Source organism: Quercus suber, unplaced genomic scaffold (assembly GCF_002906115.3).
Source record: "Quercus suber isolate HL8 unplaced genomic scaffold, Cork oak 2.0 scaffold_59, whole genome shotgun sequence".
Classification (NCBI taxonomy): domain Eukaryota; kingdom Viridiplantae; phylum Streptophyta; class Magnoliopsida; order Fagales; family Fagaceae; genus Quercus; species Quercus suber.
The window spans coordinates 118,691-141,052 of NW_027069524.1; the positions used below are offsets into that span (position 1 = coordinate 118,691).

At 33.3% G+C, this 22,362-nt stretch overlaps 1 protein-coding gene across 1 annotated transcript; it reads left to right on the forward strand.

Moving 5' to 3' along the window:
* The first annotated feature begins 2,688 nt into the window (after positions 1 to 2,688).
* Positions 2,689 to 4,976, forward strand: LOC112025235 (protein CYSTEINE-RICH TRANSMEMBRANE MODULE 7-like). The gene is made up of 3 exons (XM_024057897.2): positions 2,689 to 2,975; positions 3,123 to 3,318; positions 4,666 to 4,976. Exons 1-3 carry the CDS (start codon positions 2,933 to 2,935, stop codon positions 4,712 to 4,714), a joined length of 288 nt encoding a protein of 95 aa, XP_023913665.1. The 5' UTR covers positions 2,689 to 2,932; the 3' UTR covers positions 4,715 to 4,976.
* Positions 4,977 to 22,362: the final 17,386 nt, after the last annotated feature.

Consider the following 22,362-nt stretch of genomic DNA (forward strand, 5'->3'; position numbering starts at 1 on the left):
ATATCATCTTTCCCATAATGAAAATCTAAAGATATGAGCATGTGACTTGAAAATCATTACTTAAAGGATTGCCAAATTCTTTACTTTTTTTATGAGATGGAACCTCACTAAGGCAAGACCCTCAAAATTGTCATATCCTTTAGGAAAAAATAAATCAAGGACACACCTAACACTAAATGTTAAATTTTTTTATTAAAGGTTTTAAATATGAAAATCGAAGCTTATAGACTGAATCTTAAGATCTCCATGTTAAATTACCATACAAAAAGAAAAACATAAAAGCTCAACAAAACATGTATTACAAAATAATTTGTGCAGTCGGAAGGGGAAAAAGGCATCGAATGCCTTCACATTTGTTGAGTTGACAATGAAAATAAAAGGGTCTAGATTGTTCTTGTAGAAGTTATTATCAATTTGTATTAAATTGGAGGAATACTGACTTTAAATGGTGTATATATTGGTTTGCCATTAACTTGGGTGATCAAACTTGTATACCATATTACCATCCATGTACTTAAAGTAAATCACTACTGTGGTGACTCTTGAAAGGATGTTATGGGAAAAGCAGATAGGGTATAAGAATTTGATCATCAGATAAGATTTTGTTTCTCTAAATACCAAAATTGTCAAAGCACCAACCTCAATGTTACCTTGCGGTTACTACATTGCCATTTTAATATTGATTGCATTCATGTATGCCCATAAAAGTTTGCTCAATAAATCTCTCATTTGTCTAACAGGTACTCAAAACATTTGAAGTTGTCAAACTCTGCTGCAAACTTTTTTTTGGACCCTAATTCTGCTCTCACATGGGTTTTGTCAAATATTATCTACCAGAAACTATCATATAAATGCATTGCGAATCCAGAAATGTTGAATATAATTTTATGAATTAATCCAATGCTTTAGGATTGTGTTAGTATGTTAGAAGTTAATATTTTTGCCTAGGATTAAGTACAATTTCTTAAGCGTAGTATATTAGGTTCTCAATTAAATTCAAATATATGACTGCATTAACTAATAAAGCACAAATTGTATCTTAAGTTTGTGTTTGAATTAATTAGAGAACCTAATGTACTATCACTAAAGATTTGTATCCAAGTTTCTAAAGAAGCGGAGATGGCCAAAATGGGAAATTAACCCTGATTTTCAAACATTATAATTAGTAAACCACATTTTCAAACTATATTTTTTACTAACATCTCGAGGCTAAGAGGCTCGATTTTGGACTATAAATCGAGTCTTTGAGGGTCGGTTTTCATGTTCTAATCGTGTTTGAGTTAGCACTTTTTTCACGTGGCGTCCACCTATATTACATTTACAATAAAAACAACAACCACAACGACAACATCAATGATTCCATCGACTTTTTTGAGTTCTTCAGCGACCTCAGTTACTCCGAAAATATGTGTTCATCAAAGAAAATAAAATAAAATAAAACCAGAAACAGAAACATGGGTTGTAGTGAGAGAGGTCTAGGTCTCGTGCAGCCTGGGTCTCACGTAGCCTGGGTCGCGCTGCGGCCTCGATCTCAGCCTGGTTTGGTGCGGCTTGGGTCTCGCGCTTCAGCCTTTTTTTCCTTTTTTTTTTTTGGCTTTGATTTCTTTGTTTTGTTGGTGCTGTTGTTCTTTTTTATCTTCATGCTATTGTTCTTTGTTGGTGCTTATAAATCGAGTCTTAGAGACTCGATTTCTAGGTGGATGCCACGTGGAAAAAGTACCAACTCAGACCTGATCAAAACATGAAAACTGACCCTCAAAGACTCGATTTATAGGCCCTAAATCGAGTCCCTTAAACTCGAGATGCTAGTAAAAAAATAGTTTGAAAATATTGTCTACTAATTATATTGTTTGAAAATCATGGTTAATTTCCCATTTTGGCCAGTGAAGACATGCATTAATGCACTCCTAAGCTGGGAAAAGCCAAAATTTATTAATCTTTCCTATATTAACCAACTTTATGTAGGACTTTTAGCAATCTATTATAGAACCATATCAAGATATGAGAATTCTTACTCAATTAACCTTGGGGCTTGGCTCTAAATTGGTCAGATTTCTATTCTACCTTGAGTTTCAAATTTCAATAATTCATTATATCGTGAAAAGATTTTTTTTTTTTTTTTCCTTTTCTATTTCAATTTCATTTTAATTTTCACCTCCACATTTGCGACTTTAAAGAAAATCTTTAATTTTTAATTCATTTATGGCAAAAAACTCGAATACCAATTGGTATTTACCAATCAACACGGCCTCTAGAGAGAGAGAGAGAGAGAGAGAGAGGGGGGGGGGGGAACAAAACAAAAAACAATTGGAGCCCAAAAAGATATTATTGTTGAAAGTCGGTTAAATCACTCTATTGGGCCCCTGAACCCAAGTGAAGAGGGTAGATAGACCAAGGTAATCACCAATGACTAATCACATAGTTTGGCCCCTTTTTACCACTACTTAGTACTTAACACTTAAATTGGGTTGAACTGTTGAAGACTTGAAGTACTTTTTTTTTTTTTTTTGGGCTGAAACAGAGACTTGAAGTATTACTTCTATAATCTATTCATCTGTTTTTTTTTTTTTTTTTTTTGCTACGTAGTACTTACACTCAAATTGGGTTGAACTGGTGAAGACTTGAAGTACTGTTTTTTTTTGCTGAAACAGAGACTTGAAGTTCTTGAAGTACAGTTAGTTACTTCTATAATCTATTCATCAGAGAGAAAGGAAAAAAAAGTACAGTTGAGTTAATTACTTCTCATGCATGCCTTCTTTATAGAACAGTAAGGAAGCTTCCCGAGAGATTCCCGCAAGTGCACGAAGCAAATGGATGCAGACATGCAGTGCCACGAGTATCCTGCTATATACTTAATTATAATCCTCTCTCACTTTTAATACTACTTATCATTACTCTCATTCTCATCCAGTAGTCACTAGTCAAGCAAGCAATGAGTTACTACCATATTTCTCATGAGCCTAACTCTCCTCCAGGCAAGTATGGTCTCCAAGGATTGGTCTCCTCCTCCTGTTTTCTTTTCCCTCTATATTATTAGTTTAGTTTATTTTCTTAACATTCGGTTTGGTTTAGTTGTGTATATTAATTTGTTCATGTTATTAATGTGATGATGATACAATCAGGGCCTCAACCGCTAGGATATCCACCAGGACCACCACCACCACCAAACTATCCTCATCCCCCAGGGCCACCGCAGCCTCCACTGCGACCCGGATATCAAGACTACTTCTATGATGGGTACCCACCACCTCCACCTACGCACGCTCGCCAGCCAAATCATCACCACCACCACCACCATGACTCATTTCTAGGAGCCTGGTATATATGTGCACTCTATCCTTACTAATTGCACCTTTTTTCTTTTTTTCTTTTTTAATTTATATCATTGCACATGATGTGATTTAGAGCCATTTCATGGCCTGCATATTTCTGTGACTTCCTGTTGCCATTTGGAGATTATTATTACTTATCTTACTCTTTATTTTTATAGAGCGTTGTTGATATATATACATATATATATATATATGTGTGTGTGTGTGTGTGTGTGTGTGTATTTATAGATATATAATCGAGAGTTGATGATATTAATGGGTGATAACTGATAAGGATATATGTGCCTCTATACCTTCTATTTCTAATCTTGTTCTTTAATTAAGTGATTTTCGTTTTATGATTATTGGCGGTTGGCCTGTGGCTTTTGCATATTACTTGATAGAAGAACCGATTATGAAGCTTGAAAATCTGGCCAATAAAAAAATAGATCAAAATTAATATGGATGTCTATAAATTGTTCCCTTGAAGTTTAAGGATTTTTTTTTTCTTTAGATTGTTTCCTTGGGGTTCTAAACGGATTTAGTTTAGAACAGTATTGAGTTAAATATTAAAAGTTCATGATTAATTATTTCATTTTATTTCAAAAATTATATTACTATTTAAACTTTATTTATTTTCTTATCAAATATACTCAAGATTTATTCATTTTGAATAAACAATTTTAAGTCTCACCACACGACTATACTCATAATTAATAACTAGTTATATTTTATGACTTTTTCTATATGAATTATTATATCTTATGATCTTGTACGCTCATTCTTGCTAATTTATCACTGTCACAATATTATATTAATTTGAGATTAGCTTGTACAATAGTTGAACTTAACTTGGTTTATTTGCTAAATAAATAAATATAAACCATTTTTTTCCTGAACCAAATTTGAACTTCTCATAAATATATAACTCGGTTTATTTACTGACCTAAATTTGATAATAAATATTAATCCACCTAACCAACTTAGGTATTTGAAACACACTATGAAAGGGACATGGTGAGGAAGCCCATTCCTTATCCACGACAAGCCTTCATCGCCTTCATGACTTCATCCGTGAGTGGGGCATAATTCTTTGGATAAGGCAACTGCAACAGCTAAGGGTCATGTTAAATAGAAAATATTGACCCGAGAACTAATTGAAATTAACCAACACTAAATCCAGTTGAGCTTGAATCCCTCTTAATTAGATATGTTTGTATTTCAATATAATTAGTCTACTGATGGCTTAAATTTTTCCTGATCATACTTCCTTTCATATGCAAATTAAGGTGCTGACAGAAGTTCCTCTTTTATTATTTTTCTTAATTCTTCTTTTCATTTGTCATGTTTGCAGTTTAGCTACACTTTGTTGCTGCTGTATGTTGGAGGAGTGTTGCTTGTAAAATTTTCATGTGTATGATTATATATACAGCTATCGTATTTGGTAAAGATGGGAAGCAGGAATTCTGTTCATGGTACTCCAGTCTAATTCCTTGAATATTCCCATAATTGGAATTTGATTACCTTTATGTCTTATATTTGATTTGAGAAACAAGCTTGTCTTGTCTGTTATAGTATATGACTATGAATATGATCCATCTGAATCATGTATTTTAAAGATGCCATACCAGTATGTGATTCGATCAAATCTTCTTCACCCTAAAAGTCTAATAAAAATCAACCAACTCTACATGACTGCCAAGTAAGAAGAAGTTGAAAGGGAATTTGTTAATCTTCAGGGGTTCCTTTTGTCGGCAAGGATAACATTTCCAACCCAAAGTAAGCGACACGCACAAAGTCAATTTAAATTTATACCATTTTTTTTTTTAATCTCACAAGGGTAAAAAACTTTAAGAGTCTTATAGCTCAATCTGTTAGCATCTTGTGGTATTTTTAGTAAATAAATCTAAGATGTAAATCTCTCATTCCCATTGTAATTATAGAATGAAAAAGATTTAGTTCCAAACATGTTGGAGCATTAAGCTCCAATTACTAATAGGAAAATTACATATCACATCATGTGCAATGCACATAACTCACTTAGTTGGTTAAGTTAAGTCATGTGAAATACAAGTATTAATACCAATTTTCTATTTATAGTCGGAGTTCATGCCTCCAAACATATTTGACGTTAGACTTTGTCCAATTAAGCAACATTTTACTTTTTAGGTGAAAATTTCTCAAATGAGAAGGTCAAAATTATGGGAAATGGTAAATTTACAAAGCAGTCATACTAACATACGAGGCAATGGTATACAGCATTTCTTAAAAAATTAGGTTACAAGTTCTTAAAACCTTAGGTTACAAGTTGAGGATACAACAATTAATTAATTAAGTCAAATTTTAAGTATATTTTTAACATAATTTTGATGTTTATTTTAAGTTTTAAAATTAAGTAACAACAAAAAATTATTTGAAAGCATACTTATTTTTTTTTTTAGAAGCCAATAATGGAGGGCAAAGAAGTAAAGTGACACATTAAAATGTTTTTTAAAATAAAAACTGAGATTACTTTAATTTTTCAATACTTATTTTTCCTACAAATAATTCAATTTAATAATAAATAAAATAGAGTCAGTAAATGTTTTCCATGATATCATATTCATACATTACATTATATTATTATCAAATAATAACGACAAAAAAATCACTATTATTAATAACAATAACCTTGAGTTCTTCCAAATCAGTTACTATTATTAAAAAACAAATAAAAAAATATATAACTCACAACTATTATATTTCTACAAAATAATAGTAAATATATAATATAAAAAGGCTAAATTTCAAAACTTATCCTCTAAGTTTTATTATATTTCATTTCAATCCTCTAAGTTTGTCATTTGTCATTTAAGTTCTCTAAGTTTTAAAACACTTCAATTCAGACTTCCATTATCTTGTCACAGTCATTTTTCCCTTAATTAAAAATTTAATTTAATTTTTATTTTATTATTTATTTTCTAAAAAATATATAGAAATTAAAAAGAAAAACTATTCGGTAAACGTGAACCCACCCAGCCTCCCCGTAATATCAAAAAATCTCCAAAATTATTCGGTGAACCTATTATTAAATATTTAATAAATAAATACTCAAATGCCTAACTATATATTATTTTTTGCAATGTAGTAAACTTTTCTCACATGCTATGTATATATGTACTCCACATGCTTTGTTTGTAAATAAATGTTTGAAGTAAATATTCACATGCTACATTATAAATAAATAAATACTCTCTCACACACACACATGTATATATATTGTTTGTACAAAACATTTTTCAAAAAACAAATGCTGAGTATTTGATTTTTTTTCACTAAAAAGTTAACGTTGGAATGTTTTTCGAATAGTTTTGGGAATTTTAATTTTACGGGAGGGTGGATGGGTTTAAGTTTATCAAATATTTTTTTCTTTTTAATTTTTTTAATTAAAAATTAAATTTTTAATTAAGGGCAAAATGACATAGTTTTGACAAGAAGAGGTGCTACGTCCATAACATTTTTACAATATTTTCACAACAAATTATAGGTTAGTTGTTATTGGTTCAAATTTAAACCTAACACTAAGATTACTTTTTTGCCCCAACAATAATAACCAGTAACAACCTGTCACTTAGAATTTGTTGTAAAAATGTTGTGAAAATATTGTAGACATATCATCTCTCTTTGACAAGATAATGGCAAGAGTGAAGGACAACTAACAAGATAACGAAAGTTTGAATTGGATGTTTTGAAACTTAGAGAACTTAAATGATAGATGACAAACTTAGAGGATTAAAATGAAAGGTAGTAAAACTTAGAGGGTGAGTTTTGAAATTTAGCCTATAAAAAATAAGAGAAAACATTGGGTCAAGAGTTGGTGTAAAAGGTGTGTTTTACACCAGCCAATCTTGACTTGCCACGTCACCAACTTTTTTTTTTTCTTCAAGCAAAAAAGATTAAGCCTTAAGCCTCTCTTCTCTTCTCTCCTCCCCTAATCTCTCCATTTTTGAATCAAAGCCATGACCTCCATGGCCGGAGCTTCAAAGCTCAACACAAGCCACCAACACCATTGCCATGGCCAAAACTCCATGGTTCAACCAATAGCTACCGCCACGAGCCACCACTCCCGTTACCGCTTTCTACGAATGCAAATGCAATACACATAGATGAAAAAAAATGCATAGCCACCAACATCCCAACGCAAAAGCATAGCCACACCCAAGCCAAAAATCCAACCTTTTGAACACCCAAAACTTGAAACAAAAATCCTTTCTTTCTTACACCCCCAAACCCAAATCAAAATCCCTTATTTTTCCAAATCATTAAACCCCAAAAAGAAACCAAATCCCCAAACCCATAAACAGGCAGACATTAAAAAGAGAAATTTTTGGCTATAAATCAAAGAATAACAACATAAAAATATAAAGATAAAGAGAAATAGAGATAGAGAGAGAAGATGAGGGAAAATGGGGCCACCCCATTGGTGGCTAGATTGGGTTTGTCATTGCCACCACCACCAGTATGGGTTTGTGTGGTTGAGATCTATGGGTTTGTTGGGTTGTGTGATTATGGGTTTGTCAAAGTTGTGGCGCTGGTTGTGCATTGTGGGTCGCGGTGGTTGTGTGGATTTTAATGGGTTTGCAGTGGATTTTTTATTTCAACGGTGGGTGGTGTTTTTCTTTTTCTTTTCTTGGCTGATGCAATTGTGGGTTTGAGTTTATGATTTGGTTGTGATTTTGGTGGTTGGTGTTGCAGTTGTTAAGTGGGTTACTGGCTAGTGAGTTGTGGTTGGTGGGTAGGGAAAAAAAAAAAAAAAAAAAAAAAAAAATTTTTTTTTTTTTTTTTTTTTTTTTTCAGAGGCAATGGTTGGCAGTGTGGGTTTGCTAGGTAGAGAAGAAAGGGAGTTGAGTTTAGTGGTGGCTCACAGCGGCAGCTATTGGTTGAACCTTGGAGTTTGGGCCATGGCAGTGGTGTTGGTGGCTTGTGTTGAGCTTTGAAGCTCCAGTTATGGAGGTCATGGGTTTAATTCAGAGATGGAGAGATCAAGGGAGGAGAGAAGAGAAGAGAAGAGCGACTTAAGGCTTAATCTTTCTTGCTGAAAATAATAATAATAATAATAATAATAATAATAAAATAAAATTGGTGATGTGGCAAGTCAGGATTGGTTAGCATAAAACACACCTTTTACGCCAGTTCCTGACCCAATGTTTTCTCAAAAAACAAACATAAGAAAACACTTCAAGCAATCATCATAATAAATAAATAAATCCAAATTCATGATGCAAGCAATCTAGAGTGCAAGTGAGAGGAACTTATCCGCGTGGTTCTTCAGCGGAACAGTGGGATGGCTGCAATTGGATTCACTGGTCTTTGATCTGTGGTTGCTAGTGGCCTTGAGAAAGAGAGAAGACATGTTCGGACCGTATTTAGATTTAAAAAATAATTTTTTTGTTAAGTACATATCTAACACGTACTTTATTCCTTGTGTTGGGCACAGGTACTTTGCCAAAAATGATGTGTCTATGCCACGTTTGAAAAACACGGCCTTAGGTCCAAAAAATGTGGCCATAGGCCCATTTGGCCTATGGTCGCGTTTTTTTAGGCCGTGTTTTCAAATGTGGCCCAAACCCTGTGACTATAGGCCAGAGGGGGTCTATGGCCGCACTTTTCAAACGCGGCCTAAGAGCGGGGTCTATGGCCGCGTTTGAAAAATGCGGCCATAGACCCGTTCTTAGGCCGTGTTTAAAAAGTGCGGCCATAGACTCCCCTATAGCCGCGTTTTGAACGCGGCTAAAACCCCTTTAATATTTTTTTAATATGTCTATAGCCGCGTTTTTAAAACGCGGCTATAGATTTTTTTTAATTTTTTTTTCCCTTTCTACAGCTAATGGTGAATACGTTTACAAACATTATACACATTTACAAAACCAAACTATACAAAAAAAAGTTTCCACAGGCCAACATAGCAAGAATGGAACCAGACACAAGAATTCAAGAATGGAACTTTTTTCCTAAGTACAAGAATTTTAAAAATAATACCTGGTGAATAAAAAGACTAAGACAACATTCCATTCAATAAACCATTAAATTCCTTTTGTCAACAATCCATTCAATAAACTAGCCCTCTTGCCTAGTTAGTAGACTTCCTATATATAAGCTCTTTTAAATAGTTATTGTAACCACAAGCACCAATCAAAATGAGAGCTGATCATTAAAAATTAAAGGAATTTCCTTGAGCTGAAAGCTTGTTACCTTTTCAATAACCTGGAGAAGTATGAAACGAACAAAATATTTACGTGCAGATCTATAGAAGACACTGCCCTACAATCATTCCAAGGTATGATTAATAACTTGAGCAGCATCACTAAATTCACAATATGGACATATGGATATGGGGGAGGATGAGAAAGACATTCAACAAATATTATTATTAACAGTGAGTCTGCATTGGGTTGAGATTGTAGTACTACTATTATTATTTGAACTGAACCCTACCTCATTAGGTTGAGAAAAATCAAACCAAATCAAATCCATCATAATGAAAATCAACTCACCCAACCCCATCCGTGAGGGTGATCGATCAGGTTGGGTTTAGGTCATTTTGTCAAGATTTAAAAACTAATAAAAAAAAGGTGGGTTTTCATTCAAACATTTAAGATCATTATTCAATAATCTTTTTATTTTTTGATAAGTAAATAGTTCATTAAAAGTCAGTTCAAAAAGTGATATTGATTTACACAATAAAGCCTAATAGTTCAATTTTATCTAAATATAATAAAATAAATAAAACTAACATGTATTTTTGTAACTCAAATAACAAATAAATCAATCTAACAAATTTAAAAGACATTTTTTTAAAAAAAATATTGTGTAAGTTGGGTTAGTTTACACTTTACAGAAGTGACAAATTTTGCAAAACAATCCAACTCAACCAAGCTCTAAAAACAATACAACCAAACGTGGCCATCAGCTAATAAAAAACCAACGAGAAGAGATGGTGACAGGATCATGGATCTCCGTAAGGTTTAGTTTGTGGAAACTATTTGGAAACACTAATAAAATGACACCACACATTGCCGAAGTTTTATGTACATATTATGGATGGTCCCTAATAATGTTATCTATTACACGTCACTTATAATCTCTTGATAATGTTTAACTATAAATAAATTCTTTCATAAATTGGACATATGGAATGATCATGGCTCTCATCGACCAAGCCAAAAAAAAAAAAAAAGGCGAAGCCCAAAAGCACATGGAATGACTATATATCTCAATAACTATAAGATTATATATTAATATCAATTACAATCCAATTGCATTCCACCGACAATATGTGAGCATTTTGCAAATTATAAAAACGCATTAGTATGGCTAGTCAATGTGAGCATTTTGCAATTGATCATAAAACCATTGGATGGCAAAGTTCTATCCAATTGAAATTGAAATTGATGTTAAAAAAAAAAAAAAAAAAAAAAAAAAAAAAAACAAAACAAAACAAAACCAAAACAGTCAAAATAGCAAGGTGGAGGTGTTCCTCTATCAGTGAAGAATTAGCTAATCCTGTGATTTAACAAGTTGGAAGAATAGTTAGTAAAATACAGTTCCTTCCCTACAAACCTATGTGTAATTGCAAAACTACTATCATTAACCAATAAATAAAGCAAAGTTCATGGAATCAAAACATTACAGTTGCAACTAAACAGGGAAGTAGAAAATGGCCACAGCTAGTATTGGGCAAAAACGATTGAATAAATAACAATAACGCAAGTTAAGAATTTTAACAAAGCAAACATAATCACCACCAAACTCAAATAAAGACAATATGACACGGCCATGAAAAAGGATTTCAATTCTGTTTTTATCAATCCAAACAAGTTTTGGGGTTGCATACAACAAACAAAACCCCTTGGATAGGATTTATGTTATTTACCAATCAAGCAATTTGGAATGGGAGTTGAAACAGAATTCAATTTCAATTAATGGTCAAGTTTGAGGGGTTTCAACTCTCAAGGCTAATTCTATTCCATGGCCAAATATAATTTTCTATAAGTTCTATGCATAATTTAAAATGACATTATTTCTACTTCACATCTATGTTAGCCATGTAGGATTGTTTGCAGTTGAGTCGAAGATTCTAGTGACCATTCATGGTATCAATTACAATACAAATCACAGTACACAATAAACCATCCAGAACATTTTTCTAAAACATTTTTTCTTTGTGCTAACCAACTACAAGATTAAACTGCACACTTCTTCCCCCCCCCCCCCCCCCAAAAAAAAAACTTTTATTCACAAAAAATAAAAACAAGGATTTCAAATTATATGCCAATTCACAAATTATATTTAGAAGAGTAGAAACATACATCAAACTGATTAGTCTTCCAATTGGCGTTTGTGTGGCAAATAAGGTTATTCCAAATGACCAATCCTAAAAAAACACCAAACAATATTATCAATAACCAAAACAAGTTAGAATATAGTTTAAAAAAACTAAATAAATACCATTTTTTTTAATCAATACCAATTACTAGGTAGTCCCAAGCAGTGCTTTGGGAATACCTAAAGCACAGGTCCAAAAAAGGAGCCTCAAAATCAATCCCAAATTCGCAATAAAAGAAAATAAACCAAAAAAAAAAAGTTGAACTTCTGATGCCTTGATATAACTATGATCGAGGTTCCCAAAGTTATGAATTGACTATCTAACCATATTTTATTAAGTAATTGATGAAGAAAAAGGCAGGTTTAAGCAATGAAGAAACAGTGAATTGATATTTGTGATTGCTAGGAAGAAACAGCAAAGAAAGGCATTTCATTCTCATCTGAGCAGGTATAGCCAAGAAACAAATCCCACATCCCCAATAAACAAATCCCAGAAACCCACGCACCCCAATCTCTCAAACAAAACCAAAAATTAAAAAATGTTTTGACTTTTGAAATACCCACATCCCCAAATGCAAAGATGATGAACTAAAAAGCCAAAAACACAGACACACACAAAATGAAACCAAATATATTGAGAGAGAGAGAGAGAGAGGGAGAGAGAGAGAGAGAGTTAGCAATATTTATTTACATGCAGACACTGATGAAGGAGTTGTTATCCATGAGCTCGTAGAGGAAGAGTGGATCCATCAATATATAAACCAATCAATCTTTACACTATTTTTGGCTGCAATTGAGGGAAGAGAAAGGAAAAGAAATGAGAAAAGGGAAAAGAAGGGAAGAGAAATTTATATATTGATGGAAAGGGGAGCTGAAAGAGTTCAATTTTTGCTAGAAGAACTGAAGAGTTAAGAGACAGAAAGAAGCTGAAGAGTTAAGAGAGAGAAATAAGTGAACTGTTTTTTGCTGAAAGGAATTAAGTTCTGAACATAAATGCTGCATTGTATGAAACAACGTTGTTTCATAAAGAGGAGTGCAAACTGCAAAAAACTTAGTAGTCCATGAAACACATGATCTCTGCCTAGTGCCTATTAAGAATTGACCATATACCATGTTAAAATAATAGAAATATTTATGATAAATCATAAAGAGTACTAATAATGTCAATATAATTGACATTATTATACTCTTTTTCTTTAAAATGTTTTTTGTTGACAGTGTTATCAATTAATATAATATACTTTTTCTTTACAAATAAACTAAAAAATAATAAAGAATGATGATATAGCATGTACACGAAAATTTTAAAATATTATAAGGAGGCTTCCTCACCTCTCTTTCTATCTAAATAACATAATCTAGTTCTAGACTTTTAGTCAATACATTGATGTTGATCAAAAGCACTATCAAGCGTCGAAACCAAAGCTCCATTGGACTCAATTTTGTCTCGCATTTCATAAATTTTTTAACTTAATAAAATAACAGGTTGTGAGTGTTGGGAAAATAAAATATTGCCAGTAATGTCTATATAAAAGTAATTGTCTACTACTTACAAATTGTCACTTAACCCGATTGAAAAAAAAAAATGTAAAATAAATTGTTTCCATAGAAAATTTGAATTAAAATCCACACGTTTTTTTAATTACTTTATCTTTTTGGTGATTATGGCCTTAGGTTACACGTTTCAAATGCCAAAAGCGGAGGGTGGTTGTAGGCTTGTAGCCACTCTAACTATGCATTATTTCCTCATGTGGGCCGTAATCCTCATTTGGATGCTTATCAATATTTCAATTGGGCCTACCCTTTTAAAATATTAAAATCAATACGGAACTGGTTTTAGCACTATAGCAACATTGTTTTCCTCAGTTGGGCCTCAATTGTTGTGGATTTTAACTGGCCAGAACCTCAAATTCAATATCAAAGCCTAATCCAAGCGCTTATTCATTTCTTACTAGGATATGTTTGGTGGTTTGTCTAGCATCTCTATATGGTTAGGTCATTTTATATATACAAAACAAAAAGAACACTCATTGATACCTTTAATATTGTGGACAATAAAGAGAAATTATCATGAAGCAAAAACCATAGATTTCAAATCTAATTGCATCTATATTAAAAAAATTGTAATAACAAAAGTAATGCATTTCTTATGTAACTACTCATATTTAAATGCACATAGAGACAGACACCTTTAAAAGGGGGGGAAAAAAAGTATTGAAGGTGAAAGATTCTAGGCTTACCAATAATGTAGAAACCAAGGCTATAGCCAACTCTAGTTCCTCCAGAAACCATCTTCTGGTTCAAACATGCTTCTGAGCTCTATAAGAATAAAAAGGACTGTCTCAATTTGCCAAAATATAACCCATACATTACTCTTTGACAGCTGAGAATATGTAATTGTCAGTCAAATTTTAGCCTCTCCCACTCCTCGTTGTGCCTTTAGGCCTTAAGACACTTGAAAACATTTAATAAAAAAAAAAAAAAAAAAAGGTGCACTAGGCCCAAGCTGGGCCTCATATTGCTTAATTAAACACACCGACAAACCCTTTCGTCATATAGCCAAAAGTCTCCATTGGCTCATTAGTTTGGGCTAGTTTGTGAGGCCCACTTTTTTATTTGGAAATCATACTTCAATTTCAGATATAATTAGGTGAACTGGGTTTTAATGATTCCGCACACATTCAAAAGCTCGCTGATTTGGGCTGCAAGGTTGAAACCCAAACTATCCTATGCCCAACTAGGCCTGGGAAAATGTAACTTCATGGTCCAAATCTTTGGGTAGTTGATATTTGAATTTATTTGGGAGAGTTTTACTTACCTTCTTCTCAAAAATAAAATAATAAAAAGTATTGAGGTTAATTATTTTTTATTATTTTATTAAGATTAAAAAAATAAAATCTAGGTTTATTAAAAGTAAAGTTTTTGAAATCATACATTTTTTTTTTTTTGAAGAATAAAAAATCATAAATAAGTTAAATAAAGATTATGTTCCCAAGGAACGTTGCAAGTTAAAGGAAAAATATGAGATAGTTCCTAAATTGAAGTAAGAATAGACACAGGGAAAATGCAAATAGAATGAAAATAAATTGAAGCCAATCTGAGTGCCTATTGAGCTTCTTTCAACTTCACAACTTAGTTGATTAAGTGTAGCAGAGCCCAACGCTAGTAAAAGACAGTATAAAACATGAAATTTAACAAGCATGGAAGTTTTCTTACTCGCATGACGCACCAAAGATAGTCTTGGTTGGAGCTGCAAATGCACTTCCAATAAAAACAGCAATTCGAACCTGTAAACAAAACATTAGTCCCCATTAGATGTAGGTAGATAAACTTAACTGCAATCTTGCAAGAAGTTGCAGAAAGGAATATAGGGTATTCTATGCCTTACAAAGAATGTAATAAAGATTAGAAGAACACAACTGTTTATAACAAAAATCAAATCAAATAAAACTTTAATAAAGAAACATGGATTATGGATACATGTAAACATCCATAATCCATCACTTGATGAGTAATGCTGTCATATGTGACCTTTTTATTTATTTATTACCATCACTTGATGAGTAATGCTGTCATATGTTATTTGTAACTTGAAGTTAGTAGAATTTAAGATTGGCATTTACTACTGGTGATAAAAGAAAAAGAGTATAAGGTACCTTAGCAGAACGGAAAACAGTCCCCATGCTTGGTTGTAGTTCCCCTGAAATTAGTTTGAGTATAGTTGATTTGCCAACACCATTTGGGCCAACCACTGCATAACAAATTGGAAAACCGATCAAAGAGAGTAACTTGTCAAAAAACCAATATGGAATGTGAATTAACAATATAGCAGATAACTATATCACACTCAGACAAAAATGTCTACATGTACCAAAAGATAAGGTGTCACCAAAAGGAGAGAGAGAACCATCAGAATGGCATTTTCATCTTCCACCACAAATAATAATAATAACAATACCATTAAAATAACCCATAAAACGCATAAATAGATGAGGTACAAGAGAAGAAATAGAAGCATTCATTAGGATTAGCATGCTTACTTGCAATGCGTGTGTCTAAATCAATTCCAAAATTCAAATTCTTAAACAGTTAGGGCCCTCCAGGATAACCAAATGATGCATCACTGCAATAACATTGGAGAAACATCAAAACAATTCAACAAGAATTTTATCTAACTAAGCGGCAATCTCCAAAGGTTATACAATAAACATTCTATATAATCTAAAGTTAATCTTTAAAATACTTTAGCAATATTTTTTTGATAAATAACGGAATTGTATTAAAAACACTTCAACAATATTGAATCAAAGGATTTAATGTGGACTAATTACATAGTAGGCAATTCACAACCCAGAGAGTTATCACTTAAAACAGAAATTCAATACTTTGCGACATGAGCTGAGCAAACCTGAAGCTTATTATTGGAGGGCCAGGTCTATCGTCTGGAGTTGGGAACTCAAATTTGTAACTGTAGACAAAAAACACCCAAAGCATTTGCCCAGTAAAACAAAGTTTGGAAGAAAAGAAGCTTCAACTCATGAATCAACTTTTCACTCCCTTCGAAAGGTGTGTAAATTCCTTACCCTCCAAATGACCCACATAAGACAATGACGGATCATACTCCAAACCCACAAAAGAATCAACTCTGAATTAAATAATTTTGACCAAACCCATTAACAAAAAAATTTGAAAAATAATGATAATTTATCTCTTCTTTATATAATATATGCCTGCTATACATTAACCTGTGTTGTCCACTACTCAACTAAAGATCTATTAAAAAACTTAGGCTATAGGTCACTGATGGTAGGCTAAGATCATGCTACCTTTTTTTTGGATAGGTAAGACAATTTTATTAACAAAAAACTACTTCATAAAAGAAGAACGAAGCAGCCAAAAAACATATGTACAGAAAAAATATATATAAAAAACAACAAAGGGAATTATGTACAACAAGATAGTGAGTCTAAAAACGACAGAATGGAATCATCCCTAGAAATGAATCCCCGAGGAAGAGAAAAACAAACAAAAGCCCTACAAACAATGCTAACAGTTGGTCCCCTTTTAGGCTTGGATTTTGAAACTTAAGAAAAAAACAATGTGAGATATCTCTCAAACAAAACCCACGCACCCTAATCTCTCAAACAAAACCAAAAATTAAAAAAAGCTTTGACTTTTGAAATACCCATATCCCCAAATGCAAAGATGATGAACTAAAAAAGCCAAAAACACAGACACACACAAAATGAAACCAAATATACTGAGAGAGAGAGAGAGAGAGAGAGACTCACGGTGGCGTTTGGTGATTGCGAAGGGATCGAAAGAATCAAAACGACACCAGTGGTTTGGAAGAGAGTGTCGGAGGGAGGGATCTGGTGGAGGTCGGCGGAGATGGTGGTGGAGGAGATGAGGGTTCGCGAAGGAAGATCTGCTCTGATTGAGGGTGATGGGCTGAGATCGGGCTTCAGATTGATGGAGGCTGTGTGTGATAGGAGAGGAAAAGGTTTTTAGTATTTATATAATTCCTGAAGCTGCGTTTTTAAACGCGGCTTTAGGGGCCATTTCAGGCCGCGTTTAATAAACGGGGCCACTTCCTAAAACTGGAGCCTCGTTTTATACACGCGGCTACAGACAAAACTTAAAGCCGCGTGTATAAAACGGGGCTTCAGGCAAGCTGGAACTGAATTTTCTACACAGGGCCTAAGTTCAGATTTAAAAAGAAAAAAAAAAGAAATAGGTAGGTCCTTGGGCCGCGTTTCAAATGCGGCTTTAGTGATGGTTCATAGGTGAAAACTCTTACTATCAAATGATGTGTTTACTATAATTATCGATATTATTTTGTTGAGAAAGTTTCAATCTATGGCATCTGCTTTTAATGATTACTCTTTATCATTAGACCAAAACACCAATTGGTTTTTGGTATAGACAGGGATTGAACTCCAGATCTTTTATTCAACCATTAGAGACTTTATCACAATGAAAGTTTCATGCTGAGCACAAGGATAGTTGGGGGTTTAAGGCAATAATTTTAAGTAAAGTCTTTGTATCTAAATATTAATTAAATAAATTTATTTAATACTAATGAAACCAAGGTTAACTTGATGAATTAAAAATATATATATTTTTTGAATTACAAATACTAATCAAACTAAAGTTAATTTTAAAAAATGGAAAATCATGCTTGATGAATAAAAATTATTATTCTTTTAAAAAATCAGGTTTACTTTATCTTCAATAAGACGATGGATCATAATAAGTTTTAATTTTGGTGTAAAGAAAGAGATAAAGATTGTTTGGTGTCTAGCCATGTAATGACAATCTATCGTGTATAATATTTTGACTTACAAAAATTAAAGCATCAAAACAAATTCCAACCACCCCCCCCCCCCCAACCCCATGACGACATCGCAAAGGCCTCCTTGATCAAATCTTGCATATCATGAGGGTTGATTTGCTGAAAAATAAATTTGTCTTTGATCGGTTTAATTGTTGCCTTGAAGCTCTTTCATAGGGGGAAAGAATATGCAGCAACTTTTGGCATTAGCTTCATTAGACATGTAAAAAACAGACTATTAACTATGAACAAAAGATGCGTTAGTTTAGGTCCATTTTTGCAAATAGAGACACCTTTTTTTTCCCTCTCGTGTGGTAGTATGATTAGTCAATCCATGTAAACCTTCTGTACATAAGAGGAATAGGTAAGGTGAGAGAGGATCGCCTTTTTGAAGTCCTTTAGTCGACCTAATGTCCCTGTGTGGCTCCCCATTTATCAAGATGGAATATGTTGCTGTAGTGATGCACTCCATCATGAGCTTAACCCACCTATCATTAAAACCCATCTTCACCATGAGTTTCTCCATAAAACTCCATTCGATCTTGTCATAGGTCTTACTCATGTCAAGTTTAAGTGCCATAAAACTTGTTTTCCCAGCATTATGATTACGCATATAGTGTAATATTTCAAAAGCCACTAGAATATTATCATAGATCAATGTATTAGACACAAATGCACTTTGATGTTCAAATGCCAATTTTGGGAGAAAAACCTCTAGGAGAAAAACCTCTAGTCTTTCTGGACATCCACATCTATTCAAAGCGGAAAGGCCGTTGTTGTTTGCCATCCATAACTTCTGGGACAATCCATAGAGGTTTATGATCTAATATAGTGAAATCCAGAAGATAGATCTTTGTATTTGGGAATTTTGTATTGTTTCTAGCCATTGCCCTATCTAGCCATTCCCACACTATATAATTTGTCAAGTGTTTATGCCAGGTAAAATTCGACCCTATAAACCCCATGTCCATAAATCCATACTCATCTAGTGCTTCGCGAAATGGTTGCATCTGGCTATGAGGTCGTACCCTACCTCCCTTCTTTTCCGACTATCTGGTGATTTCATTGAAGTCACTCACACAAATCCAAGTCACAAAACCTTTATTTTTCAAACTGCATAATCTATTCCATGATTCATGCCTCTTGCTTATATCCGATTCATCATAAAACCCCGTAAACCTCCACTCATCTTCTGTATTTTTATTTATCGTGGTGTCAGTGTGGTTCTTTGAAAAAGTTTGCTCTTCTAGATTAAATTCATCTTTCTAGAAAAGTACTAAACCCCCTACCTTATTTTTTTTTGGGTACCACAAATTTTTGTTTGTAATCCAATCTATTTTGAATTCGAGTTAGGCTTGCTTCATCCATTCATATTTCAACTATAAACAAGACGGATGGATCTTTTGCCCACACTATATCTGCAAGCTGATTCAATGTACGTTGGTTCTCAAGCCTATGACAGTTCTAACATAGGAGACTCGTTACTTGTGGCAAGACTGGAAACTAGCCTTCGCCAATATCTTAATATTTTCCTTATCATGTTCTGAAACCACTCTTCTTTTTGGTAACACTGAATGATCGTCTGCACACTGCATGCTTTGTTTCTACCCTAGCTATTCCTCCATGACTATGTCCACAATTGGGTTTGATTTGCTATAACCCTCTTCCATCGTGGTTCTTGCTGGACTTTCCTTGGTTTCTGTACATTCGATATGGGTGGATAGTCTTTGGCCCTATAGGAGTAGAGTCTTGGTCACTCATAAATTCAAATCCAATTTTTTCCTTATTCATATCTGCAGCTGTCCCCCAAAATAGGCTCTTTGATAAATCGTATTTCCTTAAATCATGATCAATCTCCTCTAGTTTGCTTTGGAAAGAATCCTGATTATTCTTTTGACCCTGAGAATCTGGAATTGAGCTGGCCAAATCATGGTGAATTGATTGCACCTTTGATACCGGATGAGATTTCCCTCCACAAGGAAAAGAATTTTAATTGTGGTCAACTTTCGGACTTACCATAACTGAACTGCGTTGCCCTATCTTTGGTGAACTACTGGTTTGAGTCGGAGTTGGAGGAGAGGCGCATCTAGATTTTCGTTTGTAGAATCTTGGTACTGATACAATGTTTTACTTGGAGGCCGAGTAAGCAAGTGCCCCATCCATGCTTCAAATTTTTGGGAATCAGGATCCAGGGTGCCTTCACTGTCAATCCAAATGTTATAGTCTCCATCATTGTGTGTAAGGCAGCCACACCATTAGCATATATTTGGTAGTCTTTCGTAAAGAGACCCATTGTGCTCTCCCATTGGCTAGGGAAATTATCCTTCCACGATACATAGGTTTCGAGACATCATTGGTAACATGAACACGAATAAAGCTACCCCCATTCCCATAGTTGTCGTCTTGTGGTCGGCTTATAGTTCCGATAGCTCCACAAATTTGTTCTGCCACCCCCTCGATTTCTATACCTTGCTAGAATATTATGGACTTGAACCCAGAAAGTAGCAAAGTGAAAATCTGAATCACTTAGAACAATATCCTTGTTAAAACGTTGAACTGTCATCAGATGTTTGTCAAAAGACCAAGGTTCACTCGATAGTATTCTATCAACTTCAAGTTTGTTTCCAAAAGTAAACAAGACCACATGATTACCTTCATTTTTTTACCTTAAAACCCTATGTGGAATGCCATAGGGGAGTGAAGAATTTTGCAATAGCGTCAATATTTAATGGTCATTTGGTTAAGAATTTGCTACGATCATATACTCAATTGTAGCTTATTCCCCTGTCAAATAGAGCTCATGACCTTCCCTTGCTGATAAAGAGATAGTCTTCCACTGGGTTGTTAGGTCATCCATGATTGGTAAGAGATAAACAAAAAGCAAAAGAGAGAAGCAACAAAGAGTATAGCAAATAGAAAGAAAGAAGAAGTATTGTATCCCCACAACTCCAAAAGAAAAAACCCCGACAAATCCCTAAGAAAATTGTGTTACCAAAGGTGATAGAGACGCCTTCAAAAGAAGGGATGGCAAATTTTACAACCTAGGAGAAGTCTCTAGAGAGAACTTTCACTAGTGAAGAGAAACAAAAGTTTGTATACCCCTAATATTTCGAAAATAGTTGTGGATTTAAACTAAAATCAATAACTACTTACCAATTACAATTTATTATGAAAGTATTGTAGACATGGTACTTTTCTTGTTTGAAGGTAAGGTTTAGGTCCAGTTCTATATCCATATTTTTATACATGTACTAACTATAGTTTTTAAAAGGATTGTTATTAGGAGAAGATGTCACATTGATGCTAGCAACCCAAGTAACACTAGAAAGTAGAAACACAATGTTTTTCAAAATTACTGACTTGACTTGTAATTAGAACAATATTACTTTTGTTATACTCCAATTACAATAGATTATGTCAATAATTGTAAAAAAGAGGGGAAAATTTAACCATTGCAAACTCAACTTTATGATTGGTTAAGATTTTATTTTCAATAATCATATCAAGATTTGAATTTTATCTAATGTTTCAATTTTTCTCTCTACTCAAATTTCATTTTTTTCTTTCTTTCTTTGAAGCCTCAAATTTTTGTATGGATCTAGATTTCACCCTTTTGATTTTCGGCCAATTTTTTGTTTGGATCAGGATCTCACCCTTTTGATTTCAGTACTAGAGGTCTCTCTCTCTCTCTCTCTCTCTCAAAAGTAATGTACAATGTAATTTTTTCATAATTAACCAAACACCTTTTACAAGCTAAGTGCATGATAAAAATTGTAACCATGATATTCATAGAGAATATATTGCAGAATTAAATCTCATCATGCTTATCAGGAAAAATAATTAAACCTTAATTTCTCTGAAAAAAAAAATGTAATAGAGTTAAAACAATTAGTCTAAAAATTATGTTGAAAATAATTTTGATCAAATTAACTAATCTCATGCAATGAGGCTGTCTATCCAATGGCGGTTCAATGCCTAGGCAATTGATCCGTAGCCTAATAACCCTGATTTTTTTTAATGATTTCACCCTTTACAAAAAGGCTACATCTCATTATAAAAGGCTCAAAATTGTGGAGTGATGTTAGAAAAATTAAAAATTTCTATTACAAATCAGAAAAAAATAAATAAATAAACATTCAATTATGTGATGATTGAAACCAGTCAAATCATTTATTGCCACATCAATTTGTGTGTTTTATGTAGTAAAATTTGTAATACTTTTAGTATTTTTCAAGATTGTATGATAATAAGTGGTAGTTTTATTTTTTAATAAAAATGTTTTTTTTATTATTATTTTCTTTCCAAAATATTCATCCCAGTTTGAAAACCATAAAATTTAGGGGGTGGGGGGTG